This window comes from Larimichthys crocea, chromosome IX (assembly GCF_000972845.2).
Source record: "Larimichthys crocea isolate SSNF chromosome IX, L_crocea_2.0, whole genome shotgun sequence".
Taxonomy (NCBI): Eukaryota; Metazoa; Chordata; class Actinopteri; family Sciaenidae; genus Larimichthys; species Larimichthys crocea.
In genome coordinates this window covers 12679736-12699379 of record NC_040019.1, presented here as the reverse complement: position 1 = coordinate 12699379, position 19644 = coordinate 12679736, and the positions used below count along the sequence as shown (strand labels likewise).

The 19644-nt window shown below is 44.5% G+C and overlaps 1 protein-coding gene across 5 annotated transcripts in view; it reads right to left on the bottom strand.

Annotated features, from left to right (window-relative positions):
- Positions 1–245: 245 nt before the first annotated feature.
- The window catches only part of pitpnm2 (phosphatidylinositol transfer protein, membrane-associated 2), a 43699-nt gene continuing 24300 nt past the window's right edge, over positions 246–19644 (bottom strand). For 4 of the 5 annotated variants that reach the window (XM_019278720.2, XM_019278724.2, XM_027282137.1 and 1 more), the window contains 24 exons: positions 18785–18999; positions 18127–18248; positions 17602–17835; positions 15522–15878; positions 15349–15444; positions 14618–14722; positions 14461–14525; positions 13245–13335; positions 12922–13075; positions 12633–12822; positions 12442–12561; positions 12150–12361; positions 11340–11515; positions 10131–10301; positions 9859–9999; positions 8631–8792; positions 7705–7853; positions 6975–7091; positions 6577–6693; positions 6315–6463; positions 6077–6226; positions 5685–5868; positions 5471–5599; positions 246–5393 (listed from right to left, as the gene is read on the bottom strand). In XM_019278720.2, coding sequence (XP_019134265.1) covers positions 5028–5393; positions 5471–5599; positions 5685–5868; positions 6077–6226; positions 6315–6463; positions 6577–6693; positions 6975–7091; positions 7705–7853; positions 8631–8792; positions 9859–9999; positions 10131–10301; positions 11340–11515; positions 12150–12361; positions 12442–12561; positions 12633–12822; positions 12922–13075; positions 13245–13335; positions 14461–14525; positions 14618–14722; positions 15349–15444; positions 15522–15878; positions 17602–17835; positions 18127–18248; positions 18785–18999 — 3972 coding nt within the window. In that variant the 3' untranslated portion in view covers positions 246–5027. The remainder of the gene's footprint in view (positions 5394–5470; positions 5600–5684; positions 5869–6076; positions 6227–6314; positions 6464–6576; positions 6694–6974; positions 7092–7704; positions 7854–8630; positions 8793–9858; positions 10000–10130; positions 10302–11339; positions 11516–12149; positions 12362–12441; positions 12562–12632; positions 12823–12921; positions 13076–13244; positions 13336–14460; positions 14526–14617; positions 14723–15348; positions 15445–15521; positions 15879–17601; positions 17836–18126; positions 18249–18784; positions 19000–19644) is intronic. The other variant, XM_019278725.2, reaches the window with a different exon arrangement.

The following is a 19644-nucleotide window of genomic DNA, read 5'->3' as shown; positions in this document are numbered from 1 at the left end:
ATATATTTTCCCAAAATAAACTATTCCTTTAACCTTTATAAAGGGTGTTTTATTAAAAACTGGTCCCACAAAAAGGTTTGTGTAACAACTAAAATGAATACTGGACTGTGTATTTTAAAAACAGAGCTGAAGATAAACCTCTGTAGGTCTCTAAGCAGATTTCTTCTCATCTTAACGTGGCTGTAATAATCTCAAATATAATCAGCAGAATGTTTTGATATATATTTCATTAAACAGTGAGGACATAGAGGACAACACAAACTGGTTTATTATTGTTAAGCATGAAAGATTAAGTAGTTTCAATCTGACTGGATGACATGCAACAGCTTGTTAAATAGAGCTGCTTCGTTATGTTTTTTTTTTTTTTACTTTTTCATGCACCCGCTGACTGAAAAACCAGCCTCCAGTTATATTTCAAAGGTTCTGTAAAATACTCCAGTTTGAAAAATAGGTACAGTAAGTCCTATAAAATGCTCAGCAGTTGACTGTTGTAAAGAGACAGCAGAGGTCAACAGTAGCTCGAATACAAATAGCTTTCACGAGGTGTGAAACAACTTGCAGGTGGTGTGTGTGTGTGATTTCAGACTGTGAATTGCCTGCAGCTTGTGTTGTGGTCGATTGTGCCCCTGCTGTGATAGTGGTTCTGCCTGGCTGTGATTGGAACAATAATATTGCACTGGTAAAAACATAAAACCTTTCCTGTGTTGGTCCGTAGCCTTAATGACAAACAAAAAATGCTACATATTTCAAATATATTTCACCTGAAATTTCCAGAGTAACATCATGATCTTTAGGTAAATAAATAACTCTCAAACATATAAGTCCTACATATACATCTTTACAGTATGTACACTGACACACCCACCGAATGGGCGGACATTCAACTCAGCAGCCGATCGGCCAAAAAGGGAACGATGTGTTTGTAGCCAAAAACCCACGAGCCCACGACTTCTCGTGAAAATAGCTCATTGTCCACGATCACGCTCGACCTCTGCCCTCAACTCAAAGTTTAAAAGACATCTTCAGTTTTCTGTTAAAGCCACTTTTCTTTCTCACACGTGGACAATGTTACATTAAAAAGTAATTTCGTCAAAGCAGTTAACGTTCTCGGTACCCTGCTCCCCATTCTTCTTCGTCTTCGTCTTTCATAAAAGGTTCGATGCCGTCTAAATCAGGGGTTTTCAAACTGTGCGGTGCCTCCCACTGCTGGGCTGTTGTTGAAGTCGGCAGGAAGTTCGTTATTGTAGTTTGGTCAGCAGATTTAGCAGCGGTGACTCATGGAGGCAATTAAGGTGCTTTAAAACTGTTAGCGCCTGATTGCCTTCTCTGAGTCATACCCTTAACAAATCTGAACATACAGACATTATATAGATATTTTTAGATTCAGTATGACTTCCACTCTCTAGGGATATCATTATCTCGTCTCCAACTCCAGAACCTGCCTCAGAAACATTCAGCATTTATACGTTAGTATCCACGGGTACACTGCAAACAGGACCTGCTAATAGCTATTTCGTTTGACTTTTATTGGTGCCAATTTGCCAAAATGTAAACAACTATAGGCTCCAGTCGTAGCAAGCATCTGGGAATTGTAGTTCCAAAACATATCTGCCAAATAGAGGCAAGACAAAGATAAGTAACAGGAGGATCGGAGGCTGTTGGGGGGCCCCCACAGTGTCTTTTGAAAACCCCTGGTCTAAATGCTCCTCTAGAACTGTCTACTATCTGTTTTGGCACATTTACTTACATTATTTTGTACAGACATGTGCGTACCTGCACATACAGTATACCCTGAAATTAATAAAAAGTGTCATGCACTACAGAGGTGTTTCAAATGTAGCAACATGAGATGGTAACTACAGTATATTCCCACCATAAACTAGTGCAAAAAACGACAATGAGGTTACACAGTTGATTAACTACAGTATTAGAGAATGATTTTGGCTTTTCGTGGTGGGTTCAAGACATTGCTGATCACACAGAGAGTGGCGGGAAAAACGGACACACTCTTGTGTCGCGTGGAAGCGACGGGCGGCATAAAACAACAGCATAGTAAAATGAAACAGCTCCACACCGCCGCATCTGCAAAAGCTTTCATGGGCTTAAAGTGTACCGAAGGTTAATGAGACCCTTAAAACAATAGTCAGATACAGCTTTGGTCAATGATTCTCATTGTTCTTCTTTATCCTATGATAAAATTAGGCTTTGATCGTCATAAAAATCAAGTGAATATCTCCCCTTTTGCCTTTTTAGTATGGAAATGTTGAATGAAAGAAAGTTTTACGTGGCCACTCAGAGGTTTGCAATCTGCACCGACGTCACTAGACTGTAGAAAAGATGGTTAATTATGTGTTTTTGCACTTGGTCTGAAGTGACAGTATACAGTTGGGTGTCATCAGCATAGCAACGAAGAAGATTTACTTTATTTTAATCTCTTAATGGGGAATTTTGATTTTCAACTCTGAATCACATATCACAGTTTGAGAACCGGTGATTTAAACCATTTAAGATCTCACCCTGAAAGTCTGCTAGATGTTCGAGTATCAAAAATGAGTCAGCAGGAAGTCATTTCATATTCAATACAATATTAGATTCGCCTTTAGCTGAGCTGACTTTTGAGCTAATTTCATACTAAAAAAGTCTGTAACTTTTGAAGATATTCACTTGATTTAACCAACTCAGACCAACTGCTGAGCTTCATATTAGATTATTACATTTTCGCACAGTAAGAGGTGGATTTTATCTTTTAATGAGGCAGGATTACTGCACGCAAAAGCTGTTTCTGACTGTTGTTCAGAAGAAAGACTCGAAGCTAACCTCGGGTGGCATCAGCACGGTAAAAATCTGACTTTTGTGCACAACTCGGACAGGAAATGTGAGGTGGCTTCTTCTTCTTCTTCTATTCAGTTCAGTCGACAGAAGCAAATGAAATGAAACGTTTGCTGAGGGTGAGACCTCACCAACAATCACCACCCCCCAAAAAAGGATCAGTCCAGTTTTGAATCACTTCCTGCCACGCTCTTCAGTCCACTTGGTAAAAATGCTGACAGGTCTCTCTGTGACTGAAAGCTATGTGGAAATAATGCCTCCGTCCCTCTCAGGGTCCTCAGCAGAAACACCAGGTCCATCCTGTTCGGTTTCCAACAAGCAAAAAAAGAGCAAAAAGCCGCCAAGTGTCTCCCAGCAGCAAAACGAAACGCCACCAATTGGTGGATCAGAGGTATTGCAAGCAGATGAATATATAAAGGGATTGTTGCTGTGGACTGTACAGTGTTTCAGTTGTTGCTTTAATGCTGCATGCCCTGTTTTTTTTCTGCTTTCTGTTCCATCTGTGGAGCAAGAAGTGTCTTGTTGGATATTAAGGCCTTGGATGGCCCAGAGGCCACGCTGAAAGGGATAACACTACAGAGTCTCACGCGGTGGGATGAAAAACTGGACTGCCAGTATTTAAATAGCATATCAGTGATGAACTCAACTGTTCTGTGACTAAGACAAGAACTTTCATGTCTGATACAAGATATCTTCAGATTTTTAGGAACAGTTCACTGAAATTACAAAAACAAAATCATATCCGTGGTATCGAGCCATGCAACGTTTTTTTTTTAAAGATTTCTGCCTCCAAATCGAGGTTATTTGGTCATAAACCAAAGTTTGGGTTCAGAAAATGTTTGTGTACCAATTCTCATGCCAATTCTTCAAATAGTTGTTGAGACATTTGACTTATTGAACTCATGGTGGCACTAGAAAGATTTGTTAGTAAAGTCAGTAGGATTCATCATCTGGGAAATATTTTTTTTTGTGCCAATTGATCCTGTAGATGTTGAGAGTCAAAACTTTGATGTGATGACACTAGATGCTAAAAGGAAGATTCATCCTCTGGGTACCATGAACATCATATTACAAACAAAACAAAAAAAACCCCAAAATGTTGACTTCATGATGGCATGAAAACAAAACTCAGGGGATGAACAAAGTCCTTGGGCATTAATCTCTGGGGATCATAGCAACTCTTCCAAAAGTTGAAGAGATATTTCAGTCTTGTTCTCGGTGAAGCCTGTGGGTACATCTTTAAAAGGCTCTAACTCTGAGCTCCTCACCTTATCTCAAAAGTGAGTTTGTGTCAGCTAAAGATGACAACAGTAAGGTTGGTTGTACATTCTGTGCTGGCGACGAAGTGTTATCTAGCTTCAAAAACACGAACTTACAAAGAAAGTCCGGGGGGGTTGTCGGAAGCTGCTGAATGTAACTAATAAAGTAACTTGTAATCTAACTTATTTACTTATTTAGTTACTTTTTAAAGGTGGAGGGTTGGAATGTAGATGGACTAAGAAAGCTGAGAAGCTTCTGAACCACAACGGTCTGGTACAACGTCCGCATCATCGGTTCATCTCAAGCTCCACTCCCCGAGATACCTGAACTCCTTCGACTGGGGCAGCAACTCAAAACCCAAAACGACTTGCATGGCTCGATACTACTTGAAAATGTTCATGTAATTTAGATGAACTGACTCCCTCCCTTTCATTTGTGTTATTGCCAGTCATTGCTAACATGTTGCTCAGCTGACACTGGGACGGAAACAGAAGTGAGAGTCGTTGGCTTTCTGACATGGCTGCCAATCAACTTTGCCTCAAACCCGTGCGCGACTGTTGGAGATGGATCTGGCTCTGCAGTTTGTCCTGAGCTCATGGGTGTGAATGCTAGGACAGTGTATTGTATAAGGGGAGGTGGGGGGGTCGTCCCGTTATACGAGATTAGTTTAAGGCTTACAATATTTCATTTAATCCCTCCTTGTCATTTTTTTTAATAGTTAGTGATGTATCCTATAAAAGTATTACTGTAAAAGAGTCATGCTACAGAACTGTCTTTTGTTCGCTGGATCCCGCCTGATTAGTCCACTCCTCCTGGACAGATCCACCTAGATCCCTAATCTCTAACAATGTTCATGCTCACCTCATCTACACCTCTAATTTCTACCAACCCTTCTATCTCTGTCCAATCCAGAGATCATGGTGGCTCAGGCTGGGTCCTTATTTAGGGCCGAGTAACCCTCCGCTGCCCTCCTTGGTGCTCCCGCTGCGACCCCAGCACCCTGCAGCGATGCTCATACTCCTCTGGGTCGCCGGTCCGACCCCTCGCTCACGCTCCATCTCGCACTGGCTCAGCGTACGCTCAGTCCGACCCGGCTGGTTCGGAGAGGCCGATCCGGCCCCTCCGGGCTGCTGAGAGATGGTGCGAAAGATGTGATTGCGCTTGCGAAGGAATTCGCCTCCGGCGGCGCCTAACCCAAAGCTACCCTTGCGTAGGACCATGCGAGTGCTCGCTGGCTTGGCGGGACGAGACCTCTGGTTGTACTCCAGCTGGGACAGGTGGGAGGCGTAGCCGTCCGGGATGAACTGGAAGAGACGTGAGATCACTTTGAGAGCACTTCACGCATCGAACATCGAGACAAGAAACAGGATTTGTTCCATACCTGACACTGGTGCTGCATTTTCTTCGTGGGTCTTCCCACGATGTAGATATGGGACGGAGGCAGGCCGATGGACGAGTACACGGAGATGTCCTTGGTGGAGCCGTAGGCTGCAAAGATCCTCATGTGGGCCTAAATCAGAGACGGAGGTCAGCTTTTATAGACTTTGAGGATTTTATTAGAAAACCTCCTTAAATCTAATGGCGGCCTTTCTTACCTCGTTGATGAGGCACTTGAGGAAGTTGGCCTTGTGCCGGAGCGGGTCGTGAACCAACCCGTCGCAGAAGGAGACGATGCCGTGAGGAAAGTTATGCTGAGAGAGCCAGGCCACGACACGCTGCTTCTGCATGTCAGGACGGCCCGTTACGTATACGATCAGATAACCCAAATCCTGCCAGTACCTGAGAAATAAACAGAGCACAGCAACGTTTTCAAAACCTTGCTTTTGTGAACAGACAAACTAGCACGTAGGTACAGGAATGGAAGAGCCGAGGCTTACTCAACTGTGATTGGAGCACAGGTGAAAGGGGGCAGGGTTATGGAAATCTATCTGTATAACCATTTATGGTGCAGAATGAACCTACAGAGATCCTCAGGTGTGATCCTCACCTCACCACATCCACAGCTCCAGCTCGAACCTTTGGGTCGCTGCCCATTATAGACACACTGGCGGCAAACGACCCGTCAATACTGAACACAACAAACTCCGTCCCTTGCGGTACGATGGTGAGATAGCTGTCGGCAAATGTGTGGTCGCCCCTACGGGATAAAAGCAGAGACCCCGTTAGTGTGAAAGGAAAAGTAAAATATAGTTTTTTATTACATGAAATCATCTAACTTGGCGTACCTGACCACCATTTTGACAGGATACACGCCGATGCCGAGCCTTTTCTTCTCAGGGATTGCGTAAGCGATGCGTCCGCTGCTGTTTGTGAGCTCCGTGTCGAAGTGCACCCACTCTCCGGAGGGAGGCTGGGTCATGATGTGGATGTCGATCTGCAGGAAACAATACAAAGATCAACACGACTCGACGACGTGCGACCTTAAAGACAGACAGACAGATGACGTGATGACATAACGAGTCGGGCACAGCTGGACGTCGTCATTACCTTCTCCCCAGTAAGGGTGACCATGTCCAGAGGGCCGTACATGAAACGTCCCATCACCATCTGGGCCCCGTCCTCCGTGAAGACGGCGTCATTCACGCGGTGGTTAGCCGTCACGTTCTGACCAAGACAAAACAGACTTTTACCTCTCAGGCATCACTGGGACTGCCTTATCCTCCTGCTTAGATTGTTCCTACTGATGCATCAATGTTAAGAGGTACTTTAAATACTTCTTATACAGTTTAATCCAGTGGGTCCCAACCTGAGGGGTCAGGAACCTTCAAAGGGTCACCAGATAAATCTGAGGAGCTGTGAGATGATTAATGGGAGAGGAAAGAAGAAAAAAAACGAAGCTCTGATACACAAATAAAACATTGATTAGTTAAACGCAGTGACCTTACCCTGATTTTAACATGAGTCCTCTTGCGGAGCCACTTCTCTCGAGGTTTGGACGGAGTGAATTCAGATACTTCTTTACCATCCAGCTCCAAAATACTCGAATTCTCATGTCTCATCATCTATGGAAGAGAATAACTTTTAAATAAATGGACCAGAACTAGAAATTGCAATACTGCAGGATTCTTTTTTTTTTAGGATTCATCCTCTGGGCACCATGAATGTACCCAATTTTTTTTTGGCAATCTATCCAAACGTTGTGCAGACATTTCACAAAAACACCCCCCAAAAAATATAACCTCATGGTGGTGCTAGATTAAAGTCAGGGGATCATCAAAGACAGAATGATTCATCCTCTGGGGAGCATAAAATGTCCAAATGTAATCCTCAACGTAAAACAAACCAAATTCACTATAGGATTCATCCTCTGGACACCATGAATGTCTTTACCCAATTTTTTTGGCAATCTATCCAAACGTGCAGACATTTTACAAAACAACAAAAATGTTAACTTCATGGTGGCACTAGATCAAAAGTCAGAGGATCATCAGAATCAGTAGGATCCATCCTCTGAGGAGCATTAATGTCTTTACCCAATTTCACTGTAATCCATCCAAAAGTTGTTGAGCTATCTCAGCCCAAAGTGGTGGATCCCCATCATCACTAACACGGCTAAAACTACATAGTTAATTTAAAGAATAAATGATTATTTCCATAAAAAGAAAGACGATGAACCTGTCTGAGTAAGAAAGAGACGACGTCTGTGGACTCCCAGTAGGAGGCGTGGAAGAGATGAGGCAGAGCCACAGTGGGGAACGCCGTCAGGGCATCGGGGCAGTACAGGGCGTAGTCCATCCTCTTACTGCCCCACCACCTCGAAGCAACTACAGAAATTGGAAAAGACAGAGAAGTTGAGGGATCAGCGTCTTGATCTTTGTTTGTGGTGTCCGATGCAGATCTGCTCATCTAGGGAAGAAGAGTTTGACAGTTAGACGTCGAGGGTTTCACTAAGAGGCACTACACTCCGACTATGAGTAAAAAGAGGTTTGAATCGCACACTCGCAAGAAAACAGCAGCTCAGACTCGGTGAGAACTTTGTTTTTTTTCTGGGTAGTCTTGCAAAGGAAAGTTCAGATGTTGTTCTCGTGACTCTGAGCTGAAGAGAAAGTCGCACAAGATTATGAGTCTTGTGTTTCCTTTTTGAAAACTATTCAAGGAAGACTATCTGAGGCAGGAAGATCCCAGAGGAGGAAGGAAAACGCACAGGGAATGAGGACGGAGCCTAGCATCCTTGCCTCATGTCCTCTCACTACAGCTCCCAGGGTACCTTGCTCTACGATCTTCAGCACCCCGGGCGATGGGGTCACCGAGCTGATGTCAGACGTGACATCGGCGAGGTCAGAGCTAATGTCCGAGCTCAGCTCAGACTCCACGCCGTTGAGTTTTGGGAACACCTGGCGGGTTTTCTGCCGCAAGGACGAGCCCCGAGAGACAAATCTACTGTAGGGAAGAGCCAGCTGGGACAGCAGAGTCGGCCTTTTAGTGGGCCTGACTTCACGTTTGTGTGCTGAGGGGATGTTTGGAGGGAGGAAATGAGAATGTCAGCACTTAAACTGTCAGCCTGAACACCGAAAGGCAGGAGGGTTAGGAGGTCAACTTACTCGTGGCGATGTTGGAGGCGGTGTAAGAGTCGGCTAAGCCCGACACCTGGCTGGCGAGGCTGGCCTCGCTGGCCCTGCGGTTGAAACGAAGGTGAGGGACCCCTGGAGACGTGGACGCCGGGTACTGCCCGTCCACAAAAATATGTGAGTGAAGAGAATCAGCTGCAGAGACAGAACAGAGGAGTTAGTGTTATATTCTTCACTGCAAAGACGAAGAAGGAAGGTTTCTTTATGTTATAAATTTAAACTTTTTAAGGGGTTGCTCGAGCTGAGAGTCAGAAAAGTAATCACTGACACCATCAGACTAACTAATTTATTTGGAGGTAGACCTGAAATTAAGGCAACTGGAGAGTCACTAATAATCCAGAATATCACAGGAAAATTGTCAAAACTGGAAGTAAGCTCTGATAAACACAACCAATACTTTTTAACAGGGGTTCAATCTGAGGCGACTAGACGTGGTTGTAGATCCGTGAAGACGTTAACTGGAGCCTAGGCGGATCGTAGACCTGGTCACACTTATCACTTGGTCCGAAAGAGCTAATTATTGTTGTGACGACTGTAGTCAGTCGTTAAGGTCACCTGAGCTCTGGTGTGAACTATGGCCGGGTCTACGATCCCACCTGGGCTAAATACTCGGATCTCCCCACCAGTCAGTCAGAACTGAAGAAGCCTCTTCACGGTACTTCAACCAAGTCCAGTTACCCCAGATTTAGCCGTCCTTGAAGACAGAGGATGGACGACTGATATATAAGTTTGAGGACTGTCACATTGTGGCACCTGGAGCTCAGTAATTAAAGGAACATTCTGACATATTCTGACATAACTGATTAGCTTAGCATGAAGACAAACAGAGGGAAAGCACTATCCTGGCTCTGCCCAAACAGAATACACCTCTGAAGCTGATTAACACATCAGATTTTGTGTTTGTGCGTGGGACTGTTTCCTGACTGGGTGCAGGGACTTCCTGGCTTCATGCTGTCAGCGTGAGCTTGCCAGGTGCTAATTAGCGAGCTTTAGAGGTGTAATACATAGTAGGAGTTTGTTACCTTCGGACAAAGCCAGGCGACTGGTTTCCTTCGGTTTCCAGACTTTGTGCTAAACATATTTTCCCAAAAGTGAAACGATGGTCGGAACTTTGTCAATTAAACTCAGGTTGCTTCAGAAAAACAAAAGAAACAAAGAGAGCAACAGGACTGGAGGCAACCAGATGCTAACAGATACACACTCTCTGCGTGGAGCTGCGAGCTCTGCCAGTTGAGGACGGGCACGGGGATCGACGTCTCGTTAACGCTGTTCTCCTGGCAGCGGTGGGATGCGGCACCAGCCGACTCCATCAGCAGCTGAGGGTTACTCTGCACGGTTTCAACTAGGAAGCCAGACGAAGGGGAGACGGAAGACACACAGAAGCTCGAATGACGCATAAACAACAAAGACTCGTCGACATGTAGCGCAGTGTACAGGAAGTGAAACAGTTTCACATGTTTATCAGGGACTCACCCAACAGAGCCGAGTGTCCGTCACCCAGAGGAAAGCGCTGGTAACGGGGGATGCTAAAGGGAGGCAGCAGGTGGAAGCGCTTGTCCAGGAGAGGCTCGAGGCGCGAGGCCGAAGGATCGGCTGGATGAAACAGGTTGTAAACCTGCTGACAGGCCGGACGCAGAGCGGACACTGCAGAGGACGGACAGACACAATGAGACTCTGGTCAACCACACCCAGCAGTGATGTCACCGTGTACGGACACACCCTGAAGTACACTTCTACATCACTGCAACCAGGTGAATAATTAAACCACTGAAGGTCAACAAACACGATTTTCAGCGGTTGCTGAGTTGGTCCCTGAAGGAATACTTGGAAATTTGTTTTTTTTCCCCCTGTTTCTACACTCTATGCTAACCTAACCATTTTATCATACAGACCTGAGATGGTATCAATCTTTTCATATAACTTTAGGCTATAAAAGTCAGTGAGTAAGCATCCAAAAGTTATTGAAAATAAAAGAATGCCAACATATTCGACAATTATTCAAACTATCTAACTCTTAATTTAACTTTTGGTTATTTGGCAGAAGAGCTACAACCTATAAACACAATATTCATAAATAAATAATCTATTTACACATTCAGCTGTTACAGAGCAACATTATCATTTATTTGGAGTTTGGATGAGTTTAAGTCCCATATTTACTGTCTTTTAGCTCCGTTTTTGGTCTCCACCACCAAATATCTGTCTTTTTAGCTGTTTACCAGGTCGTATCTAACTTTGTCCATCTGCTGATTAACTTGAATTTAAGCAGCTTTAATGAACAAATCTGAAACTGTATGAAACAGAGCTTGGTAGGAATATTCTAACTTTTGACTCATGGTAGAAGAACAGACAAAATAAGCTGCCTAAATAAATTTCAATGCATCAAAACAGTGAGAAATCAACTATTCTCCTTTCTAATTGAAAATTAGTGCAGATGTTAACCAAACAGCTGCAGGTCAGAAACCCCCAAAGGACTCAAAGGAACGAGCTCTGACTTGAGTCACGTATTCGTCTCGTCTCAGCCAAAACACTTCAAGATCAGAAACATGACCTCTGACCCTTGACACCTGCTCCCACACAGGAAAAAACACCACAGGCTACAAATAACCACTTCCTGCTCTTTTCTTGCAGCGAACATCGAATACACAAGGATCATTGGAATAAACCGAAAACCTTCCTCACCATCTAACGAGGGCACCACGGTCTTCCTCAGCGCGAGCACCAACCCCAGAGGAGATCCGAACAGGAAGAAGTCGGTCACCTCGAAGTCAAACTTTCCTAAAGAGCCTCCTTCCAGCATGGTGCTGTTACTGGAGCGCCTTGACCCGGGCTCCCCGTGGAGAACGCTGGAGTGAAGACTGAAGGCGGAGAGGAGACTCATGCAATCAGAGTTTATTGAACTGAACTCAACACAAAACGGCTCACCAGTCTTTAAACCCCTAACGCCCACTCCTAGAAATAATGGCGTCAGCACTTGATTGCCATTTCTTTGCACATCCAGACGCCATAATTTACATTCTCCGGCCCAACGCTCGCTGGGAGATTTCCAAGCGCCATGGGGGCCTGATTCAGGACTTTGTGCATCAGCCTGCGGCGCCTCACGACCTCGGTTCAAGGCCTGATGCCATTTCTTTGGCTCAGAGGAACTTTTTGTGCCTCCGACACCGTTATTTCTGTTTTCTACATTTATGGTTCCCAAGTTACATGCTATAAATGTTTTTTCACAACCAGTACTGATTATATGGGACAATACAAGTATGCAAACACCGACTCATATATTTTTTATGTTTCTCTGGAGTAGAAGAAACAGCAAAAAATAAAAATATTAATACAAGTACCTTAAAATTGTACTTAGGTACAATAGATGTATAATCTATCACTGCAACAGTTTATATAACTGAAATGAGACAAAAATGAAATAAAAATAATAATATATCTTTAGATGAACACGTCACACACTCACTGAAGCATGTTGGACAGTTTGAGTCTCACCTGGTCAGGAAGGCTTGGTGATGTTTGATGGTGTCCAGCTCGTACGTGGAGGAGTCGCTGCGTTTGCGCGGAAGTTGCCTCTTTGGGTCGTCGGGCCCCGAGCAGCGAGGGATGTCGATGTTGCTACGGCTGAGATGGCGGCTTCCTTCGAGGGACGGCGACGAAGGAGAGACGCTGTTTATGACAATACCTGGAGACAGAAGGTCCGTGTCCTGAGAGACGGAGATGGAGAGAACAAGCACGTTAAGAGCGAGGCCGTCAGTCTCATGCACGCCACGTCTGACAGTGATACCTGGACACTGATGGCGCTGCCCCGTCTGCTGCTGTTCTGGCTTTCCGACACCGTCACCGAGCTGCTGCAGAGAGCATCAAAGCCGAGGATACCTCCGACACAGTCCCCGATAACACACACCTGCATCAGAAAACACATGAAACCACTGAGGAGAACGATCTGGAACATGCACCTTCAGGTTACACACTGACCTGCCCGCTAAAAGACGCTCCCTCTAAAGACTTGATGAAGTCGCTGTACACCTGATTGGCTCGTAGGATGACGGTGGCCACGGCGTCTTGGTACTGCGGCGCAGAGGTAGCCAGAAGCGGCAGAGCGGCCAGCGGGATGTGGTCCTGACTGCTGGACAGGCAGCTCTCGTCGTAGCTGTAGGGGCTCAGACTGCAGAGCGGGGGGAGGAGGAGGTGTTGTTATCACAGCGGGGCGGCGTGTATCACAGCAGAGTTTAAATACCGTCGAATACTCGAGAGGTTTTCTCACTTGGAGACGAGCGAGAAGGCGTCGACGCACACAGCAGGACAGGGGACCATCCGGATGGCGATGCGGCCCAGCGCTGCTGGATAGTGGACCCTCATGACGGTCTCAAACGCCCCGCTCAGAGTGTTCACATCTCCCTGCTTGCTGTTCTGCTCGCCTGCAGACGAACAAGAATACATTAATTACATGAGCTTTAATTACAAACCTTCAATGCATCTGAAATACGCTAAAATGTTTAAAATTATAGCTGCTATGATACTGCTCTAGGATTTGGTTGTTATTGCTGGGTTAGGGTCTAAGATGGATGGATTTGGTTGTTGCTGTACCAGAGCCGGTGTCCAGAATGTTGCCTCCATGCAGAACCAGGACGAGGACGTGGATTTTGGACGGCTGGAGACACTGCTGAGACGAACAGTCCTGCAGGTTAGAGGACAGGAAGCAAACAGGAAACAGGAAACAGGAGATGACGAGCACAGAGGGAGATAAATGAGCAACATGGAGGAAAAATACTGAAATCAGTCGATTAATATTCAGAACTTTTTATGACTTTTTATCAATAGTTTGAACATGCAAAGTGTAAAGAGTTCATGTGCAGCACATCAGAGGATGGCTCCACATGTCATCAATAAAAGACCAAAGTTGCTCCGACTGTAAGTCCACGTTTAAGTTTTCTGATGTTTATTAACCAAAATAGCAACAACAAACTTAAACCGGCACAATGATATGAAAGATACAAGCTGAGACGATAATAAGAAGTGAAACGTGACGTGCAGCCTGGTGCACACAGGTAAAAATAAGGTGCGACAACAGCCAACCACACCTGAAGGTGACCTTCAAAACATGTGACCTAAACAAACAAACTACACACACATTTAGGCTTCTACACTGCGTATACCAAAGGTCAGGAAATATCATCCATTTATTATTTTACATCTCCCTCGCTCTGCAGACAAACGATGATCAACTTTTATAACGCCTCGAACTCACACACCTCCACGTTCACTCCATCTTTTATTCAAACACAGGAACCATTAGAGGCATGCAGAGACGCTCCTCCATCCACAGCTCCTCCATCTACCAATGATCCTGTTTTCTCCTCCCGTCCTCCACCATCCACTCGACCCTCGTCCTTACAGTTCATCACCTCGGCGCTTCGTATCCATAACATGCAGTAAACCAGTTTGAACTTAAATCCTCGTTAGTGAAACTAAAATATCATCTATGGAGTAAAACATGATCAAAGTTCCTGATGATACTTGCACACTCTGAACAGTCTTATTTATTTTCTACACCCTGTAACACGACGTCATGTTGAGGTCATGACGTGCAGGAAACAGAATACGGAGTTTTAACTTCCACCTCTGCGTCGTGCTCTTATAATCACAGACCTCTTATAATCTTTTCTCCTCAGCTGACGGCTGCAGTTCCTAATTTCACTTCGCTGGCAGGATGACGGAAAGCTAATTTAGGAGGAGGAGTGTTATCTACAAGCAATTTAATTATGGGCGTTAGCGTGATAGAAATTGGAAAAAAAAACTGTACCTCCATCTGCCGCTCCTCGTTACTCATCACGGCGTACTCCCCGCCCGACTCCTGATACAACGTTTCTGTGAAACAAAGCGACGCCCGTCCGTTCAGAAACAAAGACTTCAAACTACAAACCCATTCTCCGTCTGTGACACCCTGATGTGACACCCACCTTGTGCTTCGTCCACCTCGATTGTTTCTATCTTGTCCATCAGATCATTGGAGCTCCACTTGGTGATCTCCTTGGCGAACAGCTCCTCGTTGTCAGAGAAGTCCTCTGCATGACAAACAGAAGACGTCTCATATGAATGAACAAAGATGACCCTCGATGGACTCAAACATCGCGGGGAGCTGTGATCGTGGCGGCGTGAAACGTAAAACAGAAAGTCGAGTTTGAGCTACAGATACGTGAATTTTAAGGCGTATCAGACCTTAAAACAGTAATTATTTCATCTTCAGTCGTAGTCACACAGGCTACGTCCAGGTTTAGCTCTACACCCGCCCTTGGATAGCAGATCTCCACCTGCCGCTGCATATTCAGCTCTGTTATGATCTGATGTTTCAGCCATCGCTGGGTTAAAGTCAGCCTGAACGTGGTCTTAAACTTTTTAAGCGTGCTTCATGTATAAAGTGACTCGGCAGCAGACTGTTGAACGAGAGTTTAATTTAGTGAATCTAATGTAACGACCTACAATCACTCCTCCCTGAGACGTTCACCATTAAATCTTTTAATGCACCCGTGAACTACGAGGCTGGATGAGAACATAAAGTAAAGGAATGAACCTCGAGGCGTCGACAGATAAATTTATCAGCCCAAAGAGATTTAATAAAAGAAATCGATGTTTGCACATTTGAATGAAGCAGGAGGCGTGAAATGAGCTGTTGTGTTTCGGATGGTTTTACCATGAGCGTCGAAGAACTCGTCGTCCGTGCTGTCCTCCGAGTCTCGGGCGATGCTCTGCATCCTCCACTCGGAGATGCTCTGATGAGACGGACTCCCTGTGAACAAACCGGCGATGAGCAAACGTCCAGATCAGGAGAATGAACGAGGTAAAAAAACACAAACCGCTCCTCACCGCCTCTCTTCGAGGACCTGTTGGAGGACCTGGAGGATGTTGACCACTGCTTGGTGAGTTCCCCTCGTGTCTCCAGTGAGTCTCCGAGCTTCCCTCCTCCTCCACCTCCTCCTCCACCTCCTTCAGCCTCCACATTCGATCCCACTGTCTCAGCTCCCTGCTCCTGGTCCTGGCTAACGGAGGAGCCGTTGGTCTCCGTCCCCCCCTCTTCGCTGAGGCTGTACTGGGCCATCTTCTTGGCTAAAGCCAGCTGAGTCTCCAGCTCCAGCAGCCGGATGTCCTCGATGGTCAGGCCGTACCACTCGTCCTGCCAGCACCACGCCTGCCGGTGGGCTCGGACCATCACCTTACGGAGGCCTGGAAGGACAAAAACAAGATTTAATGAGAGAGTAAAAGTGAAAAACGCTAAAACTTTAAGACTGAAATGAAGTTTTTGTCGTTAGTCATCATCTCAACACCCGAATATTAAAATGAATATTGTTTAATGTGAATCAAACTTCTTCGTGTACAGCCTCCACCAATGAGACGTTCAGGGCAGCCTCCATGTGCCCTGCTGATCTCCCCATATGTAATCAATCATGCATTGGCATTAATTAAAAGTGTTATATAAATATCTGGTTGATCTGTCAGAGGAGATTTAATTCCCATCACTGTCTGTCTCTTGATGAACTAAACAAGCAGCAGCTGCTTCTAAAACCTGAACGCTCCGAGCACATCGTGATGAAAAACAGAAAAAGACAGAATTAGCAAACGGAGGGAGCAAATATTTTAACACCCAGAGAAAAGAAAGATTAAACTGATGGATCTGAGCAGAGGAACTCAGCCTGTGATAATATTCATGAATCAAACTGGACGCAAAGTCGAAACAGCCGCAGATAAAGTTCCTCGAAAGCGCGCACGTCGAAGCGAAAGCTCGTTCTGTGATTGAAGATCTGTTGATTGGACGAGAGAGTGAAGACGGAGCAGCTGCTGCTTCATTAGGATGGAGGTAAATACAGCGAGCCGAGGCCCGAGCGAGTGTATCAACAGTCTTAAATCACAGCAGTGAAACAGAAACGAGCCCGACGCCGGCAGGAAATTAATCCGGTCTGCTGTGTTATCTCAGCGAGCCAGACGCTCCAACACTTCCTGCGACCGCCTCAGACAGGTGACTTCCTCTCTGATTCACCTGGACGGCCACGATTCCTCAGAACTCACCTGGCTCAGTCATGAATCAGGCGTTAATCATCGATGCGGATCAGAAAAATCCTTTTTTATTGGGCTGTTCCAAAATGTTCAAGGTTAGCGTTTCCAAGGCGATCCTGACTTTTCATTTTCCTCGATGACTTTTTTGGATTATTTCAGGATTGTCACGACTCTGAATCACTTTTAATTCTTTATCTTTGCTCGTTTTTTACAGATTTCTAAAGGCAGTTCTTGACTTTTCAAATCTTTCAAGGTTCTTGAGGTCATTTAGTCAAAGGATTACTTTCAGTTTTTCAGATTAGTGTATACTCATGTAGGCACAAAGACTTTCAAGGATGTTTCAAGGTTCTTTTCAGGATTATCCCCAACTCAGCATTTTCCTGAAGTTTTATCACCGTTTATATTATTTCCAAAAGAATTCAGGGTCACTCAGTTTTGAAGGATTACTCTCAACTTCTTTAAATTACAGTGAATGTTCTGACTTTATTCTGGATTCTGGATTATTCACACATTTCACAGCTTCTTCACATTCACAGTGACTCTTTCAGGATTATCACAGACTTTTTAGAGTTACTCTGACTTCATTCAGTTACTCTGGTTCATTTTTTCCATTATTATTCCAGATTTTGTTGGATTTTTTCCAATTTTTCACACTTGTCTTAATAGTTTTCATGGTTACCTTTTAGAGTTTTTTAAAACTTTGAAACTACTCAGATTTTCATAACTATCCCAGATTAATCATGATAATTCCCAGTTTTTTCAAGGTTTTCACTGACTTTGAAGGAACATTAATTCATCCCTCGTTATTCATCTTCTCGAGGTTACTCCTGACTTTTCAGGGTGAACAGTAAGACTTCCCTGCAGGTGACGTGTATCACACCTGTGCCGTACTTACCTACGTCGTGTATGAAGCGTTCGATCTTGGACTGCATGCCCCAGTATCTGAACTCCACTTTGCAGAGCTTGTAGGCACACATGACGGGGCTTTCACCGGAGTTCTGGTTGATCTCCTCGATCCAGTCGTCCGACAGCGGACCCCGTTTGGTCTTGACTGACTGATACAGCTTTGGGTCTTCTTCCACCAGGTACTCATGAGGAGGGATGTAGTCCTTCACGATGTCTATGGGGTCTACAGGGAGCATGGAATCATAATGAATAACACAATATGCAAATGCTGACGCAGATGTGAGCGGCGCCGGCCTCCCAGAGGTGTGTATGTGGTTTTTATGTAATCACTTCCTGCACCCCGGTGAATTTTAGTATTCAGAGGCTCGACACGAGCGCGTACACTCCACAGTCTGTACAGCGCTGTGAGGAGATGACAATCGACCCGTCGATCCGGAAAGGCAAAAATTTCATAAGAGTGCACTGTGGGAGTTTTCATAATGGCAGTGGAGGGTGTGCACGATGATAGACTTACCGACAGTCCTCTGTCTCTTCTCAGCTAAGGACATATTGAAGACGTCCACTTGATTTCCAGTGTCTGGTTTATAATACGTCTCAATGTCTATAGAGAATTTCTCCACAAAGGGGCAGGTGTACCTGAAAGAGGAGAAGGACAGCCTCACAACTGGCATCCCATTTTAATTCAGATTTCTTTTTTGCTACATCCTCATTGGTCCACAGAAGTACATCATGACATCACATATTTCCATCTGATTTTAATAAAAACTGAGAAATCTGAAATCTCTCATGTACGAGACTTCAGCTCACTGATGGAGAAAATGTGTTTTCGGGACCTTTAAGGTAAAACAGAGACCTGCAAATGTAATTTATAAGAACCGAGAATCAAAAGTAGCTCGACTGAAGTTTTCTCTGGAGAACGTAAAACGTTGGTGCAGTAAATGAACGTGATTATTCAGCTGAAATTATTCCAAATAAAAAAAGTTAAAAAAAAAAGAAACGGCTCCATCAGCAGTAACGAGCGATTTCATTCATCAAATTTATGAATCTATAAAAACCATTAACAACGTTTTATTACTAAAAGTTCAGTCTCTCTACTTCAGATAATGCTCGAGTGTTACCACAGAGCAAATGTTGGGATTTCAGCGTCTACACTATGAAAGTTTCTCTCTCACCGGGTTCTTGTATAGGGGTAGGCGTTCCAGGACTCCTCCTCCACTCGAAGGGCAGCTTGAGGCAGAATGGCACAGAACCAGGACGGGATGTGTTTGCCGATGTGATAGACCTTGTGCGTGTACTGACCCGAGCCTCCGGGTCCGTCTTCATAAGGCTTGTTCTCCAGGATCTCCACGCCGCTGCCCTCGCCACAGCTCTCCTCTCTGCTCTTTTTCTGCAGAGACAGATACAGAAACTGTGTTAGGAGTATCCTGTAATGTCATTTCACAGGCGTAGGTTTGGGTGTAGCAGTGTGGGGCGATGAATTCAATGTGAAAGCATTTCATTATTTAAACTCACATTTGGTTTCCTTAAAGGAGAAACAGCTTTGTTCATTGAGATAAAGACACTTTTTGTTTCTAAAGCTCAGACATACTCTGTTTTCTCTTCTTCTTTTGAAATAAATAATACACTGAGCGTCTCTGAATTCTCTTTGATTCAAGGTTTACTTTGACCTAAAATACAAGAGCAAAACTGGATTAAACTGTTAGTTACTGTTAGTATTTCATGCTATCATATGGTGTTAAATTACAGGTTACATTAAAAACTAGAAAATGTCTAAATAAATGACACATTAGATAGATAGATAATACTTTATTTATGCCACAACGGGGAAATTCACTTGTTTACAGCAGCGAAAAATAGTCAAGGAGGGAAAACACAAGTGTACATATTTACAAAAAGTACTAAAGTAGAACGTTTTATTATTATATTATATATATTTATTATATTATTATTACATTACAGACATTATTACTGACACTGCAGCAGCACAGAGACTCAACAAAGTCAGTCAAAGGCAGCTTGAGGTTGTTGCCAA